The sequence below is a fragment of the Mus musculus genome, chromosome 7 (genome assembly GCF_000001635.26).
Source record: "Mus musculus strain C57BL/6J chromosome 7, GRCm38.p6 C57BL/6J".
In the NCBI taxonomy this organism is placed as follows: domain Eukaryota; kingdom Metazoa; phylum Chordata; class Mammalia; order Rodentia; family Muridae; genus Mus; species Mus musculus.
The window spans coordinates 120,761,809-120,779,089 of record NC_000073.6 but is presented as its reverse complement, the minus strand read 5'-3'; the positions used below and the strand labels follow the sequence as shown (position 1 = coordinate 120,779,089).

At 47.0% G+C, this 17,281-nt stretch overlaps 1 protein-coding gene across 11 annotated transcripts in view; it reads right to left on the bottom strand.

Annotated features, from left to right (window-relative positions):
• Positions 1-17,281, bottom strand: part of Vwa3a (von Willebrand factor A domain containing 3A) — a 68,216-nt gene that overhangs the window by 26,457 nt on the left and 24,478 nt on the right. For 10 of the 11 annotated variants that reach the window (XR_378236.4, XM_011241753.3, XM_030242509.1 and 7 more), the window contains 11 exons: positions 16,621-16,675; positions 11,836-11,934; positions 10,859-10,965; positions 6,836-6,961; positions 6,045-6,153; positions 5,791-5,856; positions 3,589-3,714; positions 2,955-3,090; positions 2,747-2,850; positions 611-691; positions 151-245 (listed from right to left, as the gene is read on the bottom strand). Coding sequence is in view for 10 of the 11 variants with exons in the window: in XM_011241753.3 (XP_011240055.1) it covers positions 151-245; positions 611-691; positions 2,747-2,850; positions 2,955-3,090; positions 3,589-3,714; positions 5,791-5,856; positions 6,045-6,153; positions 6,836-6,961; positions 10,859-10,965; positions 11,836-11,934; positions 16,621-16,675 (1,104 nt within the window). In the remaining variant the exon portion in view is untranslated. Of the gene's footprint in view, positions 1-150; positions 246-610; positions 692-2,746; positions 2,851-2,954; positions 3,091-3,588; positions 3,738-5,790; positions 5,857-6,044; positions 6,154-6,835; positions 6,962-10,858; positions 10,966-11,835; positions 11,935-16,620; positions 16,676-17,281 lie in introns of those variants that run through there. The other variant, XM_030242513.1, reaches the window with a different exon arrangement.

Here is a 17,281-nt window from a genome sequence, read left to right as displayed (position 1 = left end):
TCTAACTCAAAGAGTCTTGAGAGACAATGATGGCAGTTGGTGTAGGTGATGCTGGCTCCAAGGCTGCCCACGAGGAGGATGAGCTGCATAAACCTTGAGTCACACAGCAGACCCCTCAGGGAACAAGAGTAAGCTTTGCATGATCAGTACCTTCTTTGACAGACGGTGCCCCAGATTCTTCTGCTGGTCAGGGAGAGCCACTGGAGCCGATGCTCATATATCTGCACAGCTTTCCCCAGTTGCTTCTGTAAAAGCGAGGGCTACCATGAGTGAGTGTGCCAAGGTTGCCAAAGAAAGCCTGGGGCTTTAAGTAGGAGAAGCACTCCCAGACAGCTTCTGGAAATGGTTTATACAGGCAGTAACATTTTGTTAGGGAAGATGCAAGTCCATTTTAAGACTAGCAAGAGAAGAGCCTAAGTATTTCCTTCAAATGTGGGACAAGGCAGACAACATCCCAAAAGCCCAGATTCTTGTTTGTGGCATCCATGTCCCTATCTAAAGAGATGCCCATAGAAGGAACACACAGGGAATCTGGTCAACGGCTTGTTGTCTATACAGCACAAAGTTCTTTCCTGCTCTCTATATCCTAATGGACTGGCCCATTACTCACCTGGTACTCAAAGAGGACGGGTGGGTCCACATGGATATTCTTCACTGTTCCATCATGCCATTCAAATTGTACCATTGCTTTCTGCACTCAGGCATGGGCAGAACAGAGAACAGGTAAGCAGAGGCAGGAATGGGAAATACAGTTAAGTTGGGTACTGGGCTCTGCAGCTCATATGCATGAGAGAAACCAGTCCTGAGCACATCTGGAGTCAGATTTCCTTACATACATATGCCACACATATGCCACCACTTGGTCTTATCTCAAGCCTTCAGGATCTCCTGAATGAGCCACGCCTGACAGCAAGCCAGATACCTTCTTGGGGATGGGGTGGGACTCCTCTGAACATCAAAGCCACTAATGCACAGTTGGACGGTTGAAGAATATGGAGAAGAATCAAACATATTAAAATATACTGGCAGCTAGGTGTGGTGACACATGCCTTAAATTCCAGCACTCAGGAAGCAGAGGCAGGTAGGCAAATCAAATCAAGCTCCAGGTTAGCCAGGTTACACAGTAAGACTCTCTCTCCCTCTCCCTCCCTCTCTCTCTCTCCCTCTCCCTCTCTCTCTCTCTCCCTCCCTCTCTCTCTCTCTCTCTCTCTCTCTCTCTCATTTCTTACATTTGGGAATCCAGACAGTCCTTATAGACACTCAATACCTACTTGGCATCCTGTTTGGTCATGCTCCATCAAACCATCACCTTTATCTGTGGCTTCACTGTGGTCCTCTATGTTAGTCATCCATGCATTACCCGTGCTGTCCACTTCCCACATCTCTCTTTTCCTTCCTTTCCAGCCTCCCATCTTTCTAAACATCTTTCTAATCTTCTTTCTAATAATTGTCCTGGTTATCTCTTATTCCATTCTTCTACTCTGCCATTTTCCATCCTTTCTTGAATTTTTCTTTCATTCTTCTGTATTTTCTTTTTTTCCTGTTTACCTTCCCATTTCCCCTTCCATCCTTCCTCCGGTTCCAATTTCCTTCCATCCACCTACCTACATTCCTACTCATTCATTAACATTTCCATCATCTATCCATCCATCCATCTACCCACCCACCGATCTACTCAATTATCTGTTCATTCTACTATTTATACCATGCCATGAATGGATATTCATTCATCCATCCATCCATCCACCCACCCATCTACATTTCCATTTATTTATCAATATTTCCATTTACCAGTTCATCCACCCATTTATCCACCCACCCATCCATCTAATCATTCAGGCTTTTCTCTGTTTATCCATCTAACCATCGACTTTTCTATGAATCTTCACCAACTTTCCATCCACCCAGATACACATCCCCCTCCTCCTCCTTTCCAGCTTTCCTTTCATTCATCCATCATCAGCCTTCCAGGGAACACTCATTGACTGCTTGTACTAGACTTGAGGGCAGAGAGTCGGAGAAGAGAGCCCTTTAAAGGTTCATACTTTGAAGGGCTCTATATGCAGGAATGTGTTCTAGCAGCCACTGTACAAGTATGTGCAAGGCAGCGAGGGCAGCAAGAAAACAAGTCTGTCCTATTTGAGTGGGGTGGAGGACAACATTCATGGAGGAGATGGCCATAGTATCAAAAGCAACCATTGGTACCTTCCAGGAGGAGAGTTGGGATTGGTTTGCCAGGGAGCCCAGGGAGCCTCCTGTCTCTACCTTCCCTGTCCTGGGACTAAAAGTATGTGTGTTCTACCATGTCTGGCTTTTTTTTTTTTAACATGGAGCTGAAGACCAAACTCGGGTTCTCGTGCTTGCAAACATTCTATAGATTGAGCTATCTTTTCAGCCCCCCACTTTCAGATCTCTGAAAACCAGCAGTCATGGTAGATGGTTTTGGTTTGTTTATACCTGACTGCTGGTTACCGAGCTGAGGGCCTCCTGTGTGTTGAATATACTCCATCCTGAGATGCATCTCCAGCCTCATTACACTAGATTTTATAAGCATTTTAGAGTCCTGAGTGGAAAGCCTGACTCCCACAGGCCCGCCCATTCATGCTTGTCTGGCTATGCCCTATGGCTTCCGTTGTCTGACATAACAGGATAGGAAGCTGCACAGGGAGCACCCCCTGCACAGGGAGCACCTCTGCACAGGGAGCACCCCTGCAGAGGACTGGAGAGAAATTTGGTATTGAATTACCTCATGGATAGTAGCTGCTACTGTTTTCTGGAGAATGGGCACAAATTCTTCCACAGGATTAAAGGCGTTGGGTGCCAGAACCTGATAAAGACTTAACTTCTTGGCTGAAAAAAAATAAAAAGTTAGCTTTGAGGCATTGCCTGGGAAGTCTTGAAGGTTCCATGCCTGGTTAGCCTCCCAGGTCCTGCCCTCTCTGGGGATTTAATACCTTTTAGACCATTGATCTTCAGCCACTCTGCAGAAGTCTTGTCCAGGTCTGGGAACTTGATGGTGAGAGGAGCCTCGTGTTTTGGAGGTTTAGGCAAGAGACTGGTGAACGGCCCTTTGGCAATCTCTATGGAGATCTACATGCAGTTTAAAACCTCCCGTTACACAGCACATTTTAGAGCTGCAAAGTTCTTCCCCATTCACCTGGTGCCTGTGTGGCGCTTCTTAAAGCATCAGCAGGTGGGTTGAAAACAAGTCTGCTGTCCCCGCCTATCATCCACACCCCCATCACTGAGGATTTTCTGAATTTTCAGGGGACAGGAAAAGGTCTCCAGAAACCTGCTGCTTTCCCCTTTGTCCACCGTCCCGTCCCCCCCTCCCCAGCCTAGGACCCAAGATGACAAGTCTGTCCATAAGCTTAGATCACAAGGCTTCTGGAAACTTAAGTGAAAGTGACCAGTCCCCCAAGTCCCCTAGGGAGCCTTGAACTGACCCCTGTTATGCACAGTTTTAAAGTGAAAAAAAAAAAAAAAAACAAAAACAAAAAAACTGAGGCCCTAAGAGGTTAATTCATAGAGCTAGTGTGTCAGCAACAGAAAGGCAATCCCAGACATTAATAATCGAGTGCCACCTACCTCTTTGATCATGCAGGACAGCTCTTCACATGGGTTGTTGTGGCACAGGGCTTGCACCTGGCTGAGGAGGCCTTGAGCCTTGTGGGTTTCCACCTGAAGCTCAACCACATCCCTACTGGTATAGAGCTGGGGGTGATGGAGGCAATGAGCTAGCCAGAAGTCATAGGGATGTCAGTCGTTGCCAAGGTAAGAGAAGGCAAGCAGCCAAGTCAGTTTCCAAGGCGGAGTGGCTGTCTACTTAAAACTGGGGTAATAATGAACCAAGGTCCATGTTCCAGACAGGGCCCACCAGTGCATTCTGCCCCACATGTATAGTATAGGACTGCAGAATTCTAAACCACTGCAAGATTTTCTAACTTTAAAAAGGAAGCTGGGCACGGTGGCACACACCTTTAATCCCAGCATTTGGGAGACAGAGGCAGGCGGATTTCTGAGTTCGAGGCCAACCTGGTCTACAGAGTGAGTTCCAGGACAGCCAAGACTACACAGAGAAACCCTGTTGAAAAAACAAACAAACAAACAAACAAACAAACAAAAAGACCCAAACCAAACCAACCAACCAAACAAACAAACAAACAAAGGAACATTTTAAGTCAGGTGTGGTGCACCCTTTTAATCCCAGCCCTTGGGAGGGAGCAGAGGGGAATCTATGAATTCGAGGCTAGCCTGGCCTGGTCTACAAAGTGAGTTCTAGGACAGCCAGGGCTTATGTAAAATGACAGTTCCACCACCACCACCACCACCACCACCACCACCACCACCACCACCACCACACACACAAAGGGAACATTTTACATCTCTGGAGGGGCAATGATGATATCAAGAGCAATTTTAAAAATGGATATGGCAAGATGGTTCAGTAGGGAAAGGTACGGGCTCTGCAGGCCTGAGTTTGATCCCTGGAATCCATGGAAAGGTGAAAGAAAAGAGTTAACTATACTGTTGCCTTTGTACCATCACATACATGAGTCCCCCAACATGTGAGTGCACATATACACACGAATAATAATTTAAAAATAACAAATATTGCTGGGGAAAGGGTAACTAGAACACTTGTCTAGTACTGATGAGAATGTGGGATGTTATAGTTGCTGAGGCAACAGTTAATAGACTTTTCGGAAAACCAAACACCAACTCCAAAGGTGTTAGCAGCCAGCTGTACTTTCAGCCCTTGGGAGGCAGAGGCAAGGAGATTGCTAAGTACAAGGCTAGCCTGGGCTACATACTGCACTTCAAAACCCCACAGAGAGCTGAGTTTGGTGGTATACGGCTGCAATCCCAGAATTCAGGAGTCAGAAACAGGAGGATTGCTATGAGTTTGAGGTTAGCCTGGGCTATAGTGTGAGACTGTGTCTTTTAAATTTTTATTTTATTTTATGTAGATAGGCATTTTGCTTGCATGTATGTTTGTGCACCATGCGCATGCCTGGTGTTATCGGAGGTCAGAATGACATTAGATCTTTTGGAGCTGGAGTTATAGACAGTAGTAAGCCACTTGTGGATGCAGGGAATTGAGCCAAGTCCTCTGGAAAAGCAGCCAGTGTTCTTAACCACTGAGACATATCTTCAGCTCCAGATCTTGTCTTAAAAACAAACACAACAAAAACCTCAACCAACCAAAAACAAAAACAAAGAAGCCAAAAACAAAACAAAACAAAAAAACCACATTCCACATTATCAACAGCAAAAACCAAAGCTGAAGTTACCATGGGACCTAGCAGGTCTACTTTAGCTCTGCACTGGATCACAGAACACAGGGACTTGTGTCCTGTACTGCTTCATAGCAGTAACATTCACAACACAGCCAAAAAGTGGAAAATGCCAGGCTCATCAACAGATGAAGGAATAAACACAACTGGTCATCCAGACAACAGAATGTCTCCCATCCATAAAAGTGAAGCTCTGCAGTGGCTACAGCATTCCATGCTGAGGGAGAGAAGAGGATACAAAAGTGTATGCTTCCACTTAGGTGAAATGCTCACAACAGGTAAATCCAGACAAGCTACCCATGGAGCCTCTGACTTCAGCTTATCCCTGTTCTCTGCACACTTTCAGGGATCATATGATTTTATCTGCAAGTCACTGAGCACGAAAGGCAAGGACGATAAAGTAGGGAAAGCAAGCTCGTGGTGTAGTCTGCCAGCTCTCCAAGGAACAACCTTGTGGCAAGGAGTGGGTACAGCCGGCCTTCGGAAGGCTTACCTCTGATTCTGGGCTGTAGCAGTGGTAGTAACCCCCAAGGGCATCTGTGAGGTTCTTCAGAACGGCCTGGGGAATGGTGACAGAGTCAGCCCTGGTGGCAAGGCCACACCGATGTTTTAACAAACCTTTCCCTTGGCCGAGCCTTCAGACCCTCCCACACTTCCCGTTTACCCATGGGAAAGGAGGGTGCAATTTCGAGAGGTGTGTTCTAGTCCACAGCTTGCGGGGGTGGGGGGAGGGATTCAGACACTCACAGAGGGCACATGATCATCACATTTGTAGGTGGTTACATGAATGAAGACGCTCCGTCCCAGGGTGGACTGCTGGATGAAGTCAGACAGGAATTCAGAAGGCTGATCTGGACTGGGGAACAGACGGAAGAGAAGGTGTGGCTATTCCCACTGAAACTGTGCTGTGAACATCCCAGGTCAAAATGGTAACTTGCAGGGAACATCTATCTCACTGTGTGTGTGTGTGAGTGTGTATGTGTGTGTACTTACGTGTGCATGCGTTCATGTATGTGATTTACACTCATGTATGTGTGCATGTGGAGGCCAGTAGTCCATGTCTTGTATCTTCCAACACCACTCTTTACGTTATTTTCTGAGATAGGGTCTCTCACTGAACCTGGATTGGCTAGTCTTGCTGGCCAGTAAGCACTAGTTGTTGCTGTCTCTGCCTCCCCAGTGCTAAGATTACAGGCATGCAATGGTTTTTTGTTTGGTCTTTTTTTTTTTTTCCTCCATGAGTTCAGGGGATCTGAACTCAGGTCCTCAAGCTTGCGAGCACTTTCCTGAGCTAACTTCCTAGCCTCTTTACTCATTCTTAACTGATCACCTGTATCCCAGGTCACCCTGGGAAGATGTGGGGCTGGGTGGACAGCCAGCCCAGCCAGCCCTGGCTCCCCTGCCCAAATGTGCCTGCATGGCCTATGGACGCAATTATTCTTTCAAGTGTGTGTGAAGCATTATTCTTGGTAATAGTTCCTTTTTCTCAGACACTGCTTGAGTCATCAGCCACCTGCTTAGTAAGAAAGGAGACCTACCAGCTTCTCAAGATGATCACCAGAGAATTCAGTTCCTTGTGAGCAAAGACTTTCTTCAAGGCTTGTAGCAGATTGCTGCTTCCCTCAGGCTGCAGTGTCTTCACCCAGAGCTTGAGTTCCTGGAGGCTGGAAGGAGACACAGCAAACTAACTCTAGCCACAAGCAGCTTAATGACCCGGTTCTCCAAGGTTCCCTTGGACTTGGGAATAGCCTTTGAGTCTCCGTTGCTTGGACAGGATGCTCAGACTGAAGACTAGGACATGTTCTAAGAAATGTCTGTGGATGGTTTTGCAGTTGTGTGACATCACTGAATGTAACTGTACAAACCTAGATGGCTCAGCCTACCACATATCTGGGCTATGGGGTATATCTGTGGTACAGCCTACTGCTTCTAGTGTTGTGATGCATGCAACGGCAGGAGGTTGAAGCAACCACGAGGGACAATGAAGGAGATGAGGTATCAGAGTGTCAGATGAGGCTGTAGTGGTGAGACACCTCACACTGTTTTACAGTAAGCCTTTGTTAGAAGTAAAAAGGGAGCTCTCAAAAACATCAGGCAAACGTCCCTAGGATCCAGGGAAATAAGCATGCTGACAGTAGATACCAACTAGGAAGACAGCCATTTACTGTTATTATCAAGCATTGCACACTGTACCAGAATTGTGTTGTTCAGTTTCTATGTGGCTGGCTGGAAGCACAGCAGCTCTGACAAGATAGGAAATGTTCAGCTCTGTTATCTTTGGTTCTTATTTTTATTTTAGGCATATCATCATCTCTCCTCTCTCTGTCTCTCTTTCTCCATCCATCTATCTGTCCATCTTCCTTCCTTCCTTCCTTCCTTCCTTCCTTCCTTCCTTCCTTCCTTCCTTCCTTCCTTCCTTCCTTCCTCCCTCCCTCCCTCCCTCCCTCCCTCCCTCCCTCCCTCCCTCCCTCCCTCCCTCCTTCCAGGTGGATATGTTTATTTATATTTTAGAGACAAGGAGACTCAGGCCTGGCATTGGAGCGTGCCTTACCATAGACAACTGGTCAGATTGGGATTTTTATACCAACCCTAGCCCTGGGACCTGAGGTTTTTTTTTGTTTTTTTTTTTTAAAGATTTATTTATTTATTTATATGTAACTACACTGTAGCTGTTTTCAGACACTCCAGAAGAGGGAGTCAGATCTCGTTATGGATGGTTGTGAGCCACCATGTGGTTGCTGGGTTTTGAACTCCAGACCTTCAGAAGAACAGTCGGGTGCTCTTACCCACTGAGCCATCTCACTAGCCCTGGGGACCAGAGTTCTTAACAGCCCTGATACTTGAGCTCCAGGAACTGAGTCTTCTCCATAGCTCTTTTGGGGGCCAGATGTTGACATGAAGCATGGAGTTGATCTCTGGAAGGTGCATGCCTGTGTAGCTGTGTCCATGTGTCTCAGGATCAGATCAACGCTTCTGTTCTTTCCACTTCACTTTCAGCCTGACAGAAGGAACGTCCCTGGCAAGGGCTTGCCTCACATCTGTACAGCTCTGGATTCAACTCCAACACAGAAACGAAGCCCTAGTTTGCTGTTTTCATTAATGTTGATGTCAAGTTCCCTTTTGCTCTTACGGTGCCAGGGATGCATCCCAGAGCCTTGCACATATCCTGCAAATAATTCATCGCTGAGCCCGAGTCTCCCTTCTGAGCAGAGAGAAGGAGCATCAGGCTGAAGCCCTCTCTGCTGACAATAATGTGTTCAAGGTGGAATTTAATCTCACTGTCTTTCTTTTGCTGCTCGTATTTTTACTGCTACTTCCTAATTGTGGCAAGTGATATGGACTTCTCAGTTATGATATTAACTTCCCCTCAATAATAAATAGAATTGAGGGGATAAAAATCAATAATGGGGCATGTGGCATGGAACAAATACTAGTACAGAGGAAGAGAAATGGCACAGGGACACGAGGGATACCCAGGCATGACGGAAGCTGAGGAGCTCTTGACTGCAATCTCAGAGTGACTTCCAGCTCTAGCTGGAGGGAAGAGCCGTGAAAAGACTTCAGTCACAGAGCAGCTGCTACAGGCCAGGCTTCTGGGCCTCATTTCATCTTGACAATAAACCCGTGAATAGCAGGTATCACTCACTCTGTTCTGAGAGACAGAAAGAGAGAGACAGAGAGAGAGAGAGACGGGGCGGGGGGCAGAGGGGGGAAGGCGCAGAGGCAGAGGCAGAGGCAGAGGCAGAGGCAGAGGAAGAGGCAGAGGCAGAGGCAGAGGCAGAGGCAGAGGCAGAGGCAGAGGCAGAGGCAGAGGCAGAGGCAGAGTTGTGCTCAAGACAGGGCTGGACTGTCCTCTTCAAGGCTGGTATTGGACAAAAGGTAATCAAAGCTTAGGTTTTTAGCTTTTTGTTTTTTATTGCATCTATTTATTTGGTGGGAGATAGATTGGGCATGCTATGCTGTGCATGTGGAGGTCAGGAGTTAGTTCTTTCCTTCTGATCATGTGAACCCTGGGGAATTGAACTCAGGTCCTCAGCCTTGTTGGCAAGTGCTTCTATCCTAAGCTTAGTTAGTTAGTTAGTTAGTTAGTTAGTTAGTTAGTTAGTTTCCTGGCTATGCTTTGAGCTTTGTAATTCCAGCCAGGTATGTGGCCACATTTACTCATTTATAAAATGAATATTATAATTCTATTGCAATGGCTGTGGATTTTAAATACATTCATACTTGTAAAGTACCTAACATGGTATACCGGACACCAATCAAAGACATTGTCATCATGGAAAACAAATTTGTAATTTCCGGTGTAAACAGACATCCTTATGTACCTCCCTCCAAAATCCCCCAAAGCCCACACTAGCTTGTCCAACTAGAGGACATCTGTGCAATGGAATAGTACGAAGCCACTGCTGGTGAGGTGAGTCTATATGCAGTGACAGGAAACACTAGTAAAGCTGGAGGGAAAGGCAGAGCACAGAGCAGGGCCTGAGCTCCTACTTACGCTGCACTCTTGTTATGGTAGCAAGGGTGGAGCCAGGCCAATGCTCTAACACGAAGCCATATGCCTTTGCCCTCCATTTACTCTCAATTTCTATTTCAAGACAAGGGTCTAACTAAGTTGCCCAGGCTAGCAACTCTAGCTCAGGCTGACTTTAAATGTGTGATCCTTCTGCCTCAGCATCTTGGTCAGCTGGGGACGCAGGCATGCACCACCAGGCCCAGCTGTCTTGCTTCTGCCTAAACCAGATGGAACAGGATATGTGTGTGTAGCCCATCTGTAGAAACAGACATAAAATATAATTGGGCAGTAAGAGTAGAAGTGGCATTATAAAGGAGATCCATTCACTGTTAATTATCTATTCAGGTTGTTTGGTTTATTTAAAACGTGCCTATATTATCTTCATAGCAATTTTCTAGTTTGCGACATAAAAGTGGTGTTGTCTGGGGATGCTGCTCAATGGCAGAGCACTTGGCCAGCATGTTCAAGGTCTGGTTCCATCTCCAGGTCATCAAAAATAAAAATAGGAAATAATAAATAAAGTAAAAGCAAGTGAGCTATCTTGTGGTGGTCTTATCTTCATTTTAGAAGAGCTTGTGGAGGTCTTTCCAATCTTACCAACTGTTGCCTGAATAAGTTTCTGCTGTTGTGACACATTGCTGTGGGCTCTCTCCTATCTGTGTGGTTTGGGGATTTGGATCTTAACAATCAGTGAAGTGTTAGAGACAAAACTCGATGGGTAGTGTATGCATGCCCGGTATGCACAAAGCCATGGATTTCATCCCTAGCATCTCATAAACCAGGTGTGCACCCGTGACCCCAGCACTCAGGAGGTGGAAGCAGGAAGATCAGACATTCAAGGCCATTCTCAACTGCATAGCAAACTTGAGGCCAGCCTGGGCTGTACTAGACTCTAACACACACACACACACACACACACACACACACACACACACACACACACAAAAACCACACACACACACACACACAAACACAGATGTAAAAGCAAATATTCCATTGAACCTGAACAAGTAGGCATCCTGGTGGAGTCCTGGCAGCTACTCACGTGGAAGTGCTGACTTCCATAGGGTCCGGCCAGAGGGGGTTGATGGTGACACCGAAGGACAGGACATACAGCTTTTCCTTGAGGCTCAACTGCTCATCAATGAGACCCTGTGGATAGAAGGATAGGAATGGCTCAGAGAGCCTGGGCTCTGTGAAACCTGGCTGCACCCTCTTGTATAAGCTGTCCTCATGGTGGAGAATTGAGCTGAGCTAAACAGAGACAAGTGCTGAGTGGGGACAGCTCCCCCACCCCAACTCTCAAAGCTCTGCTCGGCCTTCATAAAATACAAGCTGTAGCTTATGTGGTTGATGCCTACCTCAGACAATAAACATTTCCATGGAGAAGCACCTTCCATATTGCCTCCCATCTCTCTCAGTGCTAGAGGTAGCTTTGAAGGTAGCTCTGAGGGGCTTTACATAAAGTCCTCTTATCCTGACAGCTGTGTGTGGTGGCCATATTGTCCCCCTTGCTTTATAGAGGAGGTACCAGGGGCACATAGTACCCCTGATCCCTTGATGGAAAAGGTGGAGGATTTGACTTCACTTTTCTGTTTTGGAAATGTCAAAGCAACCAGAAGAGCTTTCCCATCTGAAAAAGACCAGGAGCCCAGGGCTGTGCTGTACTATGCTGCAGTCAGCCCCACAGCCTGCAGTCCCTCCTGTCTTGAGGGAATCTGGGCTTCTGCAGGGGTTGCAGGTGTCTGGCTGGGAGGTTCTGCTGTGGGAAGAATACTAGAAGTTCACACTGCAAGTGAAAATGAGTCTGTGGTGAGCTTTCACTGAATTTGACACGGATCTTTTCCCCCTCCCACCCCCCAAAAGGTGCTAATTGAGTGAGAACTGTTCTTTTTTTTTTTTTTTTTTTTTTGTGAATGGGCCTGTTTTAGCATTTGCTGTAAACAAAGCACGTTTGTCCTGCAGGCCGGGAGGCTGTGGAAGCTGGAGGCTGGAGAGGTGCCCCTCATGCTAGAGACTTACTGTGAGGTCATTTTGGAATTCCTTTGTCTGAGAGCCGCTGCTGACCTGCGAGGAATCTATGAGGAGGCCCACTCTTGATCCCTTGATGAGGCCAAATGCCTAAAACCAGAGAGGAAATGTGCAAACAAGCAGCCCAGTCCCCCACTTCTGAGGCAGAGGTGTGACCAACCCCTCTCATTGCAACAGAAAGAGGCAAGGTGGGAGCCCCATTCTACAAGAGAAAAGCAAAAGCTGAGGCTCTGCCCTACCGGGCTCCTGTCAGGACTCCTGCCTATGTCCGTGTAATCTGTTACCATACAAGCAGGTTAGACGATTGCCTATCTCACAAAAGACTTAAGTTCTCCTTCTTCTACCGCTTTCTCTGCTTCCAATTAGAGCTGCTCGTCTTTATCTCTATGTCTCTGAGACTCAAGTTCAGTTCTCACCTCCCTCTTCTTATGAAGCTGCACTTGTGAAGGGGACCAGTGACCGCCATCTTGACTGAAGCTGAGATCAAACCCACATTCTCAACTCCCTTGAACTCCAAGTAGCTGATGGTCCAGTCTGGCAATGACAGTCTGTCAGCATATGACATTTAGGCCCTTGTTAGGCAGATCCTCTTCTCTGTTTCATATTGTAAGTAACTACTGCGGCACCTAGGAAACTGCTACCTGACCATCACCTAAGGGCCCATTACAGATGCAGAATCTCACCCAGTCGTGGTGGTTCAGGCCTCCTTCCAGCATTTGAGAGGCTGAGGTAGGAAGATTTTGGGGAGCTCAAGGCCAGCCTGGACTACAGAGTGAGACTCTGTCTTCTTTGGGTCCTGCCCCCAGAGACTTCCTACAGAAGTGTTCCCCTAAAGTCTCACATGTTTAAGCTTGGTTCCCATGTCACTTGGTTACCAGGTGACAGATCCTGTCACCATGAAAGCCCGGTCCTAATCTATGATCGATCGATAACATCAGGTTATTGTTAGGAGGTGGTGGAAAGTTTTGAAGGTGGAGACCTACTTAAAGGAACATGGTCACTGGGCATGTCCTTGGGGTTTCTATTTTGTCCTGTGCCCCATCTGCCTCTCCTTTTTCTTTTTTTTTTTCTTTTCTTCCTCCTCCTTTCCCCTCCCCTGAGCTGTCATGATCTTTTCTCTATCACATGTTCCCCACTGTGGTGTTCTGCCTCATCACAGCTTAAAAGCACCGGACTTAAAAGCTAATGATGGATGGATCATAGGGCTCCCAATGGAGGAGCTAGAGAAAGTAGCCAAGGAGCTAAAGGGATCTGCAACCCTATAGGTGGAACAACATTATGAGCTAACCAGTACCCCGGAGCTCTTGACTCTAGCTGCATATATATCAAAAGATGGCCTAGTCGGCCATCACTGGAAAGAGAGGCCCATTGGACTTGCAAACTTTATATGCCCCAGTACAGGGGAATACCAGGGCCAAAAAGGGGGAGTGGGTGGGCAGGGGAGTGGGGGTGGGTGGATATGGGGGACTTTTGGTATAGCATTGGAAATGTAAATGAGTTAAATACCTAATAAAAAATGGAAAAAAAAATAAAAAAAAAATAAATAAAAAAAAAAAAGCTAATGATGGACTGAGACCTTTGGACCCCAAAACCAAAGTCAGTCTTCCATCTTTTATTTAACCCCGAGTACTTCTGTCAGTGATAAAACACTAACACTGGTTTTTAAGTTGGTGTGACTTTTATGTTAATTTGACACAAGCTAGAGGCTCTGAGATGAGGGAACCTCAACTGAGAAAAAGCCTCCAAAAGGTCTGGCTGTAGGCAAGCCTGCATTTTTAAAATAAGTGATTGATGTGGAAGGACCCAGCTCATTGTGAGTACTGCCACCCCTGGGATGTGATCTTGGCTGCTATAAATAAGCAGGCAGGGCATCCATGAGGGACAGGCCAGTCAGCAGCACTCCTTCATGGTCTCTCATCAACTCCTGCATCCCAGTTCCCACCCTGACTTCCTTCCATGATGGACTGATGTGGAGGTTTCTGTCATAGCAACCGTTCACGCTCAGCTTGATCTGTACCTGGGCTCTCCTGCTTTGGCATGGTGAATGTTTGAGGCTGGGTGGCTCTCTGCTGTGGGAAGCTGACTTGAACATTACAGAATGTTTAACAGCACCCTTGGACATTTCTAAACTAGATACCAATATCACCTCCGTACCGGCTAGCTGTGACAACCAGGAATGTCCTCAGGCCTTCCCAAATGGCCCCTGTGACAGTGAAGTCACTATTAAATACAGACCAGTTGGAGACCAATGTTCTGTACTCATCCCATAAGGCATTTATCTGTTTATTACAGAGCTGAGGGTTGAACCCAGGACACTGCACTTGCTAGGCAAGCGCTCTATGTCTGAGCTAAATCCCCAACCCCTCCCCCCCTGAGTCTCATGTTTCTCATCTGAATGCCTGTAACTACCTAGGGCTGTCACCTAGGGGATCTTTGGAACTTCAACCTTCTGCCATTGGCCACTGCTCTCCATCCATCTGGATGTTTGGTGAGACTCTCTTACTTTTTATATCCCAGTCAAGGCCTCCTGGTTTCCCCCAAACCTGTTCCTCCCTCAGCCTTTCACCTTTCAGTAAATGGCTTTCAGCACTGGCCTGGGCACCCTGGCTCCATCTTGTCCAAGCCATCCACAAATCCTGCCTGCTCAACTATTCTTGAATCTATTTCATCCCATCTATGCCAGTACTTAAGTCTAAGCCACTGTGGTTCTCATCTGGCCTGTCTTGTGTTTCCTCCTGTGCGTGCAACTAGACAGCTGCCAGGCTGCTCCTTGGAAGCATCAGTCCTTAGACCCTCGTGCTTTCTAAAAGCCTTCCCTTTGGCTTTCCCTGCTCTGAACCTTTCTGACCGGCCTCATACCCACTCTCCACACTGCTTCCTCTAACCTGACACACTGCCCTGCCTGTTGCTTCTGGAGTATGCTACAGGTCTCGGGACCTTTGTCCTTGCTGGTTTTCTGCCTGGGACAGTCTCCATTTTCTGGCTCACTGGTCATCTGTTCCAGTGCCCCTTCTTCAGAGTAGTTGTTGTGTCTTATAAAAAGATAAGGAGAGAGGGAATATGTTCAATGGGTGTAAAGTCAGGTGTGGGGTCAGGAGGTGCCTCTGCAGGCCCATGCTGAGGCATCCCTTCCCCCTGAGGTCCCAGCCACATGATGGTATAGTATAGAATAGAGTTTATTCAGAGCATGGGGAGGGGAGCTGAGGGAGCAGAGACAGAGAGAGGCAGAGAGGGAGAGGAGAGGAGGTGAGGCCAGCCATGAGCACGGGGAGAGAGAGATGGGGGAGGGTGATAGAGAAGAGGGGAAGAAGCAGGAACAAGGGAACAGAGCAGGAGCAAGAGAGCAAGAGAGAGAGTCAGGGGCAAGCAGCCCCTTTTATAGAGAGTCAGGCACACCTGGCTATTGCCAGGTAACTGTGGGGCGGAGCCTAGAAAGAATGCCAACAGTAGTTCCCCCAGGACTGTCCTATGCAGAGTATCCTCCCTTTAACAGCCTCTATGCTTCCCACTAGTTCATGTTTCTGTACAGAACTATTACAAACTGGCCTTGAGGATGAGTTGTCATCCTATTTCTTCACCGTCCTCCTCCACAGAGGAGCCCTGGGAAGGCCCAGCCTCATCTTCATACCCTTTATTCTACAACAGGACCTGATATTTATCCCATAAATATTCATGACACAAATGAAGGTGTACTCTTCCCAGGGCATTGCCAACCCTCAAGGAATCAGAAATTAAAAATTAGAGCTCCACTCCTCCCTTTAAAACATAAAGGGGGCAGATTGTGAAGGACGGGGGCTGGGGAGACAGCTCTCCTGTTAAGAGCACTGGCTGCTCTTCCACAGGACCTGGGTTTCATTTCCAGTGCCCACACCGTGGCTTATAAAACTGCAATTCCAATTTCAGGGAACCTGATGCCCTCTTTTAGCCTCTATGGGGACCAGGCCCACACGTGGCACATAGATATGCTTACAGACAAACATCCATATACAGAAAATAAATAATAATTTTAAAAAACCCATTAAAAATAAAGAGGCTGGAGGAAATGGCTCAGTGGCTAAGAGTGCTTTCTGCTCTTACAGAGGACTGGTGTTTAGTTCCCAGCACCCACATCAGGTAGAACAGAATCTAACTATGTAGCCCAGGGTAGCCCTTGGTCTCTCAATTTTCTTAAAAAAAAAAAAAAAAGAGCTGGGCATGGTGGTGCATATCTTTAATGCCAGCACTTTGGAAGCATAGGCAGGTAGAGCTATGAGTTCAAGGCCAGCCTGGTCTACAGAATGAGTTCCAGGGCAGCCAGGGCTACACAGAAAAACTCTCTTGGAAAACAAACAACTAAAAAAATCAGATTGTGGGGGGGGTGAGGAAAGATGGAGGGGAGGAGAGAGAGAGAGAGAGAGAGAGAGAGAGAGAGAGAGAGAGAGAGAGAGAAAGAGGGAGAACACACATGTGAAGGTTGGAAGACAACGTTCCAGAGCTGGGTCTTCCACCATGTAGGCTCTGGTGATAAGCCTGAATTCTCACTGTCCTCGCCTTGCCCCAGTGTTAAGATTAACAGTGTTAGGTCTGTGCCACCGTGCCTGGCTGGGTTTTTTAAATTTTAAGGCCTTGGGACCTCAGCAACAAAAGCACAGCTATGTCTGTGGGCTTCATGTCTGTGGGGTAAGTTTGTGTTTTAGTGAATGCCAACGTGAGTTGGCGTAGCATCATCTGCAGTGGAAAGGGCTTGAACCAAGCAGCTGAGCTGAAGAAGGCAGAAATAGACACAGTGGCCATTACCTTCTTGCTGTTCTCTGTGAGCCACCGCATCCTCTGCTGATAGAGTTCAATAGTGCTGTTGGGACAACAGAAAGGCTTGTCACCATCAGGCAGCATCATCACCAAGCACTGTCACACACAGGAGGAGGCTCGTCAACTGTCACTTACACACATAGAAAGGTGGCAGGATTTACAAGTTTCAATTATCTAAAAAAAATTTTTTTCGAGACAGGGTTTCTCTGTGTAGCCCTGGCTGTCCTGGAACTCACTCTGTAGACCAGGCTGGCCTCGAACTCAGAAATCTGCCTGCCTCTGCCTCCTAAGTGCTGGGATTAAAGGTGTGTGCCACCACTGCCCAGCTCAATTATCTAAATTTTTAATTAAAAACTTTCTCTTTTACCTTTCTTTTCTTTTCTTTCTTCTCTCTCTTTCCTCTCTCTCTCTCTCTCTCTCTCTCTCTCTCTCTCTCTCTCTCTCTCTTTCTTTCTTTCTTTGAGACAGAGTTTCACTGGATAGCCCTAACTGGCCTATAATTTGCTGTGTAGATCAGGCTAGCCTCAGTTTCACAGGGTTCTCCCTTCCTCTACCTCCCTATTGCTGGATTTTAAAGGTGTGGCCTTTTCTACATCTTTTGAGAGAAAATCTCACTCTATAACTGAAGTCGGTCTCAGATTCTCTTTTA